The sequence below is a fragment of the Taudactylus pleione genome, unplaced genomic scaffold, assembly GCF_031769625.1.
Source record: "Taudactylus pleione unplaced genomic scaffold, aTauple2 ptg000154l, whole genome shotgun sequence".
Lineage (NCBI taxonomy): Eukaryota > Metazoa > Chordata > Amphibia > Anura > Myobatrachidae > Taudactylus > Taudactylus pleione.
The window spans coordinates 21,890,318-21,901,973 of NW_028284556.1; the positions used below are offsets into that span (position 1 = coordinate 21,890,318).

At 38.3% G+C, this 11,656-nt stretch overlaps 1 protein-coding gene across 3 annotated transcripts in view; it reads left to right on the forward strand.

Moving 5' to 3' along the window:
- Nucleotides 1-5,178, forward strand: part of STRN (striatin) — a 140,738-nt gene extending 135,560 nt beyond the window's left edge. For all 3 annotated transcript variants that reach the window (XM_088474400.1, XM_088474398.1, XM_088474399.1), the window contains one exon: nt 1,966-5,178. In XM_088474400.1, coding sequence (XP_088330526.1) covers nt 1,966-2,135 — 170 coding nt within the window. In that variant the 3' untranslated portion in view covers nt 2,136-5,178. The remainder of the gene's footprint in view (nt 1-1,965) is intronic.
- Nucleotides 5,179-11,656: the final 6,478 nt, after the last annotated feature.

Below are 11,656 nucleotides of genomic sequence, written 5' to 3' on the forward strand. Positions count from 1 at the left end.
GTTCCATCTGTAAAAAACTGAATTACGGAGGCAACCAGACCTCAGATCAATGTTGGGCGGCAAAATCAGTGGGTTGCTATACTCACCTGGGCTGCTGTCTTAGGGCCGTATTCAATTAGGTGCGAAAAGGCGCGTTTGGCCAAAAGTGTTCACAGGTGCAAACTTTTCACACATAAGTGCGTATTGCGCTATTGAATTGTTGGTGTTCGCTTGAGCGAAAACACCATAGACTGAAACCGGCGAAAAGCTTTCACCCTCTAAAATGTGCAAAATCACTATTTTTGACTAAAAATGTGGGGACTTGGTTCAGAACCCTTTGGACAACCCCCAAGTGACTGATTAAGCAAAAATCATTTTTAAATTAGCTTAATTCCCCCTAATAATGACATGTCATTTTTGGGGTGAAAATGTAAAAAGTGTTGGAAAATGGGTTTAAAGTACTGGGTCAGGTATTTTGGGGGGCTGTATGGATGGGACAGGTGTTTTTAGGATTGCAGGTAGCTGCAGCAGGTGTATTTTTAACATTTTTAAAAACTGCACTTTATAGAAATAAAGAAAATACTAGCACCCCCAATTTAACTACAGCAATTATTTAAAAAAAAACAAAAAACAATTTTTCCATACTTATGCAAATATGCATATTTATTTATTATTACCAATTATTTATATAGCGCACACATATTCCGCTGTGCTTTACAGAGAATATTTTGGTCATTCACATCAGGCCCTGCCCCAGTGGAGCTTACACTCTATATTCCCTATCACAGTGTTGGCTAACCTTGACACTCCAGCTGTTATGGAACTACATAACCCAGCATGCACTTTTACAGTTTTGCTATTAGGGCATGCTAAAACTGTGGCAGGGCATGCTGGGATATATAGTTCCACAACAGCTGGAGTGTCAAGGTTAGCCAACACTGCCCTATCACATGCGCACATACATACACAGTGTGGGAGCCAATTAACCCACCATATATTTTTGGAGTGTGGGAGGAAACTGGTGTACCCGGAGGAAACCCACGCAAGCACAGGGAGAATATTCAAAATCCGCACAGGTAGGGCCGCGGTGGGAATCGAACCCATGACCTCAGTGCTGTGAGGCAGTAATGCTAACCATTAACACCGTCTGTGCTGCCCATATAACAGCCATTTGACTCAATTTAAGAACCCAAAATATTTATTTAGGGCTATTAATAAACTTCTATATTGATTTCCAGTGTCAGTTAAGGCGCACATCCACTACCCGATTTAAACAGAGATTGGACGATAACAACATTGCTATCGTTCAATCGTTTGTTAACCAGGCACAAATCGGGCAGCTTAATGTCAAAAAAGACCAGCGATGCTCTCCCGCTGGTCGTTTTTGACATCTATCATCGCCTGAACATGCTGGTCAGTCTGCCGATATCAACAGATTGGCCATGCTCAGGGATGAGGGAGGGTGCCTACACTGAACGACTTGATTGTTCAGTGTAGGCACAGCAGAGACTGTGAAACGACTGCACGATTACAATATCGTAATCGTGCAGTAATTTCAGTCTGCTAGTGGATGTACCCCTTTAGGCTTTTTATGGGGTACAGACTGTTTCCCCAAAAATGTGCTGTACTTTTTGCTAGTTTCGCCATGCTCAATTATCGCACATATGCGTTTTCGTGAGTTTTGATTTGGATAGGGCGAAAAGGAGGAGTGTGCATTGCGAAAATACTGTTGCCTTATGAGCACGTAACAAAGTAATATATTTGTTTTATTATACTCTGAAATTGTGGATAATTATGGGAAAGATGCATCACAAAAGGAACAATAACATCTGTGCATTTCATATGCCTAGCATATTACATTGCTGTATGAACCAGTATTTGAAGCATAGATAAATGTACAATAAATGTCGCTTCCTGGTTCTGTATACTTCAATGAAATCTGATAGTCCTAGAAGACAATTAAAATGTTTTCTTTTTTTCCCACAGGTCACGACTGTTCGATACGCTTATGGAACTTGGAAAGCAAGACATGCATACAGGAATTCACAGCTCACCGCAAGAAGTCTGATGAGTCCATTCACGATGTGGCATTCCACCCGTCTAAATGCTACATAGCCAGTGCGGGCGCCGATGCCCTTGCCAAAGTTTTTGTATGACACCATGCTTACCTGTAGCTTTTAATTTACCAAGCAGCCACATAAGAGAGACATGCTACTAATGCCCGAAGATTTGATTTAACTGGCCTTTTCTTCTTGTGTTCAATAATCAGGATAAGATGCAAAAACAATGTTGTGGGTTTAGTTTTTGTTGGGTGCTGTTTTCTAAACTAATGGTTTGTTCAGGGTGCTGTGAACTCGACTGGCGCTTGGAGCCAGGATTCTGTCTTTCAAATGACCTCTGAGCTACAGTAGCAGCATTTTGTTTTTAAGAGTGCACATTTGACCAGGCAGGCCTGGATCAAACTAGATACCAACTTCCAGCATGCTTTGAGGTTGTGGCATTTGGGACAATATAAAGAAAATAAAAAAGCTGGCCAGTAAATGGCAAATAACTACAATATAGGAAACACAATGGGAAAGTACTTTACTGCTCCCCTTTCTCACTTAGAGCTCTAGCAAGCACATTTGGTGGAAAACATGGACCTGTTATTTGCCCAGTTCTCGTTGTGCATCTATCTCCTTGTAGAGCTGACTATTGAGGAAGGAAGCATTTTCCCATCCAGTGGGCTGCTAGTAACAAGTCAATTCAGTGTAAAAATAAAGAACACATTTTATATTTTAATTGTTTTGTTTAGTATACAGTGCTTTGTGTTCTTTTGAATGTACTTCTAGGTAAAATACCAAAATAAATTTCTAAAAGGGTAAAATGTGTTGAAAATGTCAAATGTCAGTTCTGAACTTCACCTACATTAAATGACACCATCAGATTATTATTTTTTTTATATATATAAAAAAAAATTAAATACATAAACAGCAAAAACATTAGTAGCTTTTAATAGTTTTAATGACTAACAGTAAATGTTTTCGGACCTTTTCATCCATATTGATGATATAACAGTGAGTCGGTAAATTCAGCCATACGTTTGCCAAAAGCACTATGTTTGCTAGAGGGTGAAATGCCAACACGGAGACAGCCAGAGCTGCACTGTAGGCATTATTTCTTCTAGAAATTCACACTTGCACGTATTTTATTGTCAAGCAAAATGATAATCCTGTACTTGTACTGTGAGCCTGAGCAACGTGCATTTGTTCCTATAGGTTTAGATTTGGTTTATTGGTTATTTATAATCCTGTGTTTCTCATGTAGCACAAAGGAAATTGTCACCATTTGCACCAGTTAGTAATACATGTAAGATTTGCTTGCCAGCGCAGTGCATTAGGGTTGCTTAACGGAGATGGAATTGGCTATTGTGGCAAAATGATCCCTAGTAATGCTAAGACTTAATATCTTAGGTGATGATATAATTTACATTTTAGTGATCCTGTGCCCTCTTTTTCTTAATGGCACTTTTTTTTTTTTGTTATTTCAAGGAATGTTTTTATCAACTTAATCATTTTTGTAACCCTACAGTTAGTTATGAAATTATTTTAAAACTATGAGAATATAGTCCTGCCTTTTAGCTGGGGAAATAATTAATTAGAATATTCAAATCTTATCTTTCTGTTTATGCCAGTTCAGTTGCAATAATTATTATTATTATTTTTTTTAGGTTACGCTTTTCATATTTCAAATAATGGAAGCAATGATTTTTACTTTTAATGAATTGGTGTTTCTTTCATTGGTAAGGTTGCCCGAAATATCCCTTATGACTTGATAATGCTGTAATAATTATTAGTGCTAAAAGCTCCAATTCCTCCACTGCTGGCTGCATTGTTTTAATTATTTACATGACCCTATTGTACTACAAAAATGCACAGACACACTCATCCTTGGTTTTTGCTAAGATTCGCTGAAAGATTGGGAAAATTATTTGCCTTTGAAAAGTGATATTTGTGCTTAATTAAATTTAAAAGGCTATACATCATTAAAGCAAACAAATATGAAATGCCACTAAATTAACCTAAAATATTTTTTTTAAAAATTTCCAGTTTGTTTAAAGAAGTACAATTGTGGCTTTTTACTTATACATTGTTTAAACATTGAAATTGTGGATTATTTGTGTATCTGACTTTTCGTTTATTATTTTTTTCTTACTTTCTTTTAGACTAATTGCAAAGATTTATTTGGAAATGCTAAAAAGCTATGTATATTATATATAAATATATATATATATTGTAAACATATATTAAATGTGTCTAGTATGGGATGACTCCAGGGGTGAGTTTTAATATTTTGTATTGAATTCTTCTAAATGTACACAAAAGATAATGGTATGGGTATGACATTGAGTATTTTGCTGTTACATACTATAGACAACTACAGCTGTTTCAATTGGTGTATATACATCTTAAGTTGGCATGCTTGTTTTACTAACTGTAATATTTAGTTGATTAAAATCTGAATGTAAGTAAAAAAAATGGCTATTTAAACTCATGCAAGGAAAAATACCACATGTCAGTCTGTTGTAGTTTAATTAGAGGAGTGACCGAAAAGAGTGGAAAATACCTTTTTAATTTAAAAAAAAATTTCCTTTTGGTTTAACTGCTCATCAGTTAGCAACCATATTCCGTTAAATTCCAGTGTCTACAAGACCAAAAATGAACACTGCAAATAGACCTTTGAAGACTTCACCCTACAACCTTGAATGGAGAATTTTTTTTTGTCCTGGCCCACCCAATTTTTTTTAGTACAATAATTATAAATAAAAATTCTTGTGATATAATGGCAAACATTTTAGATGAACAATGAAATGCACATTTTTACATTTGACTAAATTTCAAAACATGCAGTATGTGTCATAGCACCATTATTTTGCATTATCTGTACATAGACAACAGTATATTTGGACTGTAGAAAATTTTGCAAGCGCTGAAAGTAGTTTTACAATCTACAGTGTGAAATCAGACTAACATTTTTGTTAAATACATCATTTAAATTTCTGATTATTGGTGATGTGAATTGAAATAAACATGGATGAGTGCTGGGTAAAGTCAACTTGCAATGGTAATTATTATTATATTCTCCAATAAAGGGAAAACGTTTTTGAAAAATTGTACTTGACAAATGCACATTATAATAGCATCATTACCTTAAATAAACCTGGACTCTATACTTTATTTTCCTTTTTAGAATGTCTACTTTTTTTTTTTTTTTTTTTTAAGGTATTGATGATTAAGGGAAAAGTAAATTGCTTAATGTTAAACTGGATTTTCATTACTGCTCTATTAGATACAGTCCCCATCCCATTAAAGGTGGCTTCTCCCACATCTTTAGAACTGACCAGTTGGGATGCAGCAAGGGATGTTTGACAATCAAGGTGGTGACTCTGGATTGGTAGTGGCCAGCTCAGTAAAGGAACAAAAATAATAGAATGAGGCTAATGGCATGATTTCTACAAGGGGCATGCCAAATGCTTGATTTCTAAACAGGATAAATAAACTTGCAACAGCAAGTCTTCAATAGACACTGTCTTTTATATTCCAGTATTGCTTCTTGACAAGCTATGATGTATAATAACTGGTAATATTAGTGACCCCATAGCTGTCAAGTAAAACTCACCCAGAAGGAACTACTGAGGAGTGTTCTCGCATTGACACCACTCACGTCCAGCAGGGAATCTGTGTGGCAGATAGTTTTTAATCGGCGGTGCCTGTTTTTCACAAGAATGAGTCCCATTATAGTGCTGCAATTCTATGTATAGCAAAAGCTACAAGCAACATATGAACAAAGAACATGGAAGAGCTTTTAGTCACCCCCAAACAGCTGCTGGAAATGTGCATTTGTCCTTATTTACAGCACAGCAAAGCAATTCATACTTGCATGCAGCACAAAAATTAGGCAGTAGTCCGATGTAATTACCAGATTTAGAATAGTCCCTTATGGATGGCATTTTGTTTTTCTACTAATACTACTTTATCTAAAGTCTGTGGGTCAGTTCTTAGGAAAATGGGCATTTGATTAGGTTGGTTTACTCCTTTATGCTCTAGAATTTGATTTACAGGTGGCTCGATTGTGATTAGATAGCAAAACAATGATTACACCTAGAAGTAGGTGTTGAATTCCCTCTATCCATATTTGGCCATTGGCTTTCAGTATTTTCATGTACAAATGTTGTACTCTACTTGGACACTATTTTGTAGAGGCTGCTCTCCATGAGCAGAAACAAGAGTGTGATGCAAACACCTATGCAGAGAGTAGTGTACAAAACTTTTTTTCTTTGCGGAAGAATTGTGAAAGAAGGAATTTAAATAAGGAAAAAACCCAGGGTACTCTATACTGGTGACCATTAACGATCAACAGTATGTGCATACAATTAATGAATAATGTTAATATAAATATTTTCTATACAATCTTACCAATCCTTATTACTGAGTTTTCTCATCCCTGTGTTGAGCGTATTTTTGGCTTGGTCACATTACAACATTATTATCAGTCATTTGTTTATGTATTACCTGCACAATTTAGGTCTTGTTTTTGTAATTATTTTCCCAGAAGACAAAACCATTGATCTGCTTATGCTGGGTACACACTGGCAAATACAGTCAGGTGCATAAATATTGGGACTTTGACAGAATTTTCATATTTTGGCCTCTTTGGATCTCATATTGAGAGTCGACAGCAACTGATTCCAAATGCAAATGTCACACCTAGAATCAACTCCAGACCTTTTACCTGCTTAATTGATAATGAAATAACGAGGGAATAGCCCACACCTGTCCATGAAATAGCTTTTGAGTTGATAGTCCCATTACTTTTGGCCCCTTAAAAAGTGGGAGGCACATATAGAAACCGTTGGATGTAATTACCCTCAAATTAAATCTGAAAGTCTGCAGTTAAAGCACATCTTGTTTGTTTCATTTCAAAGCTATTGTGGTGGTGAATAGAGGCCAAACTATGAAAATTCTGTCAATGTCTCAATATTTATGCACCTGACTGTATATTGGGCAGTATGTACCAGCGATATGTCTGTGAACGATGTCATTCACAGACCTATCACGTCTGCTCTGCTGTACAGCCGATGCCCAACATATCTGCAGATGGTTGACTGCCCGTTTACTTGCTGCGGGGAGGGGGGTGTGAAACCCGTAGCCAGAAGACAGATGATGGTTGTTCAGTGTGTATGACCAACCATCATCTGCAGATCACTCGATCTGCATATTCATAGCGCTCTCTCTCTCTCTTACTTCCCCCCACAGCACTTAGGATTTCTTTTAATTACCTTTTTTTTTTAGCAAAAGTATTCCTGGATGGTTGCTAGGGAGGAAAAAAGTTACACCCACCTGTTTTTAGTTCAGTTTATTACAATTTCAATGGAAAAGCAAAAAAAACTACCCTTTTTCCCATTTTGGATAGAATTCGTTTGGCATGTCATAAGAACTTAGTCTAATTTTCTCAATTACCAATACTCAGCAGCTGTGTAGGGTAGCCAACCCTTAAAAAACAAGTAAAACTTGTTGATAAATAAGAGTTTTGTGCTAGTTTTTGCCATCTTGAATGAAATGCATACAGTGCAACTTCACATGGTTTGAAGCCTGCATTTCAACTATGGGTACTTCAGCATAATATGCATTTCCACTTGCGGTTGAGTGGGTGCAACTGGGAGCCCACATGTGGGAGAAGTGTTCCATGTTGTATGTACAATTGTGGTCTATACAGAGCGCTGTGCTTGCAGAGATCTGTCCAATTCAAATGGATCTTTTGCACCAAGGATAGGGTTTGGGCAAACCGCAGTGATAGTATCTACTTTCACAAGTTGGTGGATGAGGGCAGTGTGGCCGCATAGATTTGGACAACTGAATACAGGCGGATACACTCAATTCAGCTGCACTATGCTCAGAAATAAATAAGTGCAACTCTGAAATATGCTCACAATATGTAGAAATCATATGCTAACAATAAGGCAGACATACCATATTGAAAACTAGAAACCTACTGCATCAAGTGAAAGGAACGCCTATTTTTACTTGACCCAGTGGATATTGAAGCCAATATGGAGGAGATTGTCACAAAATAATGATCTAGAAGTGCATATTCCTTACTGTATTACCTACGTGATTCACCCCCAATGGGATTTTCTGACAGAATGAATGCTGGTTAACCTTAGTATCTTAGATTACAGAGAACCATGGCAGAACTTGCTGTTCATCTGTACAGGACTTGCAGAATAAAGTATGTCTAGTCTAAATTACACACTACTGCATTTTGTTGAGGATCTGACTGTCTGGATTCTGACTTCTCTAGCGTTGGCTGGCCAGTGGCCCTCGTATGGTGTTTTGGTATGTTTCTGGCATTTCGTTCCTGAAGTGAGCATGGTATATCCTGCCACCTTCCTTCCCTCTGTATATTTGCTCATTATACTTTCACTTAGTTTCTCAGGTATCTACCAATTCATTCTCTGGCCATTGGTAACTGAAACTGCCTTTCTGTAGGCCAGTGTGGGGTAGGAAGTTTCCCTACACTAGATACCAGCCTCTTTCCAGCAGACATAAGCCTGTCTCATTTTGCAGTTCCTCAAGGTGGGTCTTTGACAAGATTATAAGGGTATTGTGAATAAAGGTTTGGATAATGTAATACCCTCTTGCCTGTATTATTCTCTGTACTTGTTTTTATGCTATGTGTGTATGTATTGTGGTGTATAATGTTGTCTATCATGTATTTCTATATGATGACATGCAGGGTGGACCACAAAGCTAATGTGAATGGTCCTCTGTTCGGTATGAGATGCATCTTTTTGTATTCTGCTGGTGTCTCACTTGGTCAGATAGGTCTGAACAGACATATTGGAGGTAGGTTGCACATGATGACAATGTTGAATTAAGACCCGGAGGGGGTCACATAACTTCAGTATCACTGTAGACAATGCTGAGCATTCAGCAGTTACGGGGTTATAGTTTAGTGTAACACAGAAGAATAAGAAAGTTTAATTCTGCAGGTGTTGTGTTTATACAATATAGGACAGTGGTTCTAAAACTCTGTCCTCAATGCACTCTTACAGTCCAAGTTTTAAGTATATCCATGCTTTAGCACAGATTTCTTCATTATTAACTGTCAATTTGATTTAGCCATATGTGTTCCATCATGGATGGTGTTAAAATCTGTACTGTTAAAGTTCTTTGAGGATCGACTTTGAGAACTACCAGGGGAGAGGGGTTTGATATAGCAACTGTCCAGCTCAAGATACTGATACCAGTAAAAGACCTCTCGAAGCTCAAGAGAACTTCAGGGGCCAGTTTGTTACGTGAGCGGGGAAACTGAATCAGCACGAGGCCCGTACTTGCATCTAGCCAGCTGCAACATGTGTTAAGAAGAGAGACTGAAGGGGGTGTCCTGGAGGAGAAGTAACAAAACAGCAGAGGAGAAAGCTGCTGGGGCCTACCACTGGGAGTAATATGAAGGAAGTTTAAATTTAACCACATGCCTGGCATGATCACATCAAATGCGACCAGAGATGTCCACTGGGCGGCTGCCAGAAGATAATCTTCCAGCAGCTGCCTATAGCAGAAGGACCTTCCAGTACCCATGGTTCCATCCTCACTGTGTCCCGATCACTGCTGGCCAAGTGATTGGGCAGCCTGGAGGTACCCTCAGCAGGCAGCTGCAGACCAGCCACAACTCATGGTTACAACAGCTTCTCTTCCTGTGTCCCGATCACGGTGGCCAGCAGTGATCAAGCAGTTTAACGGCACCAGCAGCTGCAGAACAGTCATGACCGCAATGGAAACGCAGCTTCTCTCACACTGTGGCCAGTAGTGATCATGCAGCCCAGTGGAACTCCCTCCTACTGGCTTCAGTGCAGCTGAGTCTGCACTAGAATCAGCAGCCCCAACACTGCCCCATGTGGGCTGTGCACTGCTGGTCACAGTGATCAGACAGCCTCTATGTATGTATCACTGCTCCGTCCCTGCTGCTAACAGTAAACTTTTTTAATTATCACATTATTTAAATAATGGCTATAATAATAGGCATTGGAGTTTATTTATGAAGTATTGGGTTTTAAAACCCGACGCTTCTGATCGTGTTTATTTAGAAAGGCGATGTTTGTACTAGGAAGACACAGCCGGTAAGAGTAGTGCCCTTTTACATATCAGGCATAAACAGGATCAGAAGTGCTGGCTTTTACAACCCAACACCTTGTAGATCAATCCAATAAAGAGATGGAAATAAAGTGGAGGGCCCTATTCACACAGTGACGGGAAATGAGCTATAAGAGATGTAGTAAATAGCCTTATATTGCACAAAGTAGTGTTTATTGGAGCAAATAATTTTGAAACTAAGAATATATAGAGAGAGCTACTGTATATACACTATAAAATAAAAATGTATAGGCTCTACATTTTGCAAAAATGCATTAAATCCTATGGGGAAAGTAAAAACGTAATCGCTGCAATATCTCCTCTTGTAGCAAACACAAACAGCTCGAAATTTGTCCAGTTTTTAAACCATGTAGTTACACCCACAATGCATATGACAAACCAAATCAATAATGACTTCTTTAGATCAGGCACCACTTGTCAGAAGTGCTTGTAAATCTGTGAAGAGAGATAAAATCCTTTTAAGCAGAATCTTAGGTATACAGATGACCATGTACCAAATTTGAATAATTACTGGGCTTATCAGTGTATTATTTAAGAGCTGTCCATTCGCTCTGTATCTCACAGGAAGGCTCCCAGCACATGTTATAAATCACCCGGCTTTAAAACGAACTGCATAACAAACTCACAATAAAAAGAGTAGTGTATTTAAGCTTATCTGGCAACCACTGGATGCAGATAAAGATGGTAAGGTCCAGCTCCTCCTGCTGCCCCCCAGAGGAAAATGAACCAAGCAGTCCTAACACCACAGCAAGATCTGGAGCCCTGGTGCGTTTCATTTTTATTTTTTTTTAATTGTCAAAGTTCCTTCACAGTGCATTTCTTTATTCACTGGTTGCTTTGTATGTAGGGCTTTCAATTAATCATTACCAGTCACATATCATCACATGCTTACACATTTACATAATATATAACAATATATGTGAAGCATTAAAGGTTTTTTTTACTGTAAAATAAGTACAAAATACAAAAAATATCAGGTAATTGCTACTTAGGAAAAATGGATCCTCCAATGAGTCGGGACATATATTTCAAACTGGGACTCGCTCTACTAAAAAGCTTCTTTAATTAATTGCAATAGAAAAGACCTCCAAAATGGTGTTATATCTATAGCAAAATAACAGGCGTTTGTAGTTTCCTGTTTCCAAAAGTCTGATTACCATTCTGACACCACCCCCCCATAACATTAAAACCACCTGCCTAATATTGTATAGGTCCCCCTTGTGCCTCCAAAATAGCTCTGACCCGTCGAGACATGGACTCCATACGACCGCTGAAGATGTCCTGTGGTATCTGGCACCAAGATGTTATCAGCAGATCCTGTAAGTTGCAGGGGGGGGGGGGGGAATCCTCCATGGCTTGGATTGTTTTCCAGCACATACCACAGATACTCAATTGTATTGAATCTGGGGATTTTGTCGTATTCCTCACACCATTCCTGAACAATATTGTGGTAGTGTGCATTATCCTTCTGAATGAGGCCACTG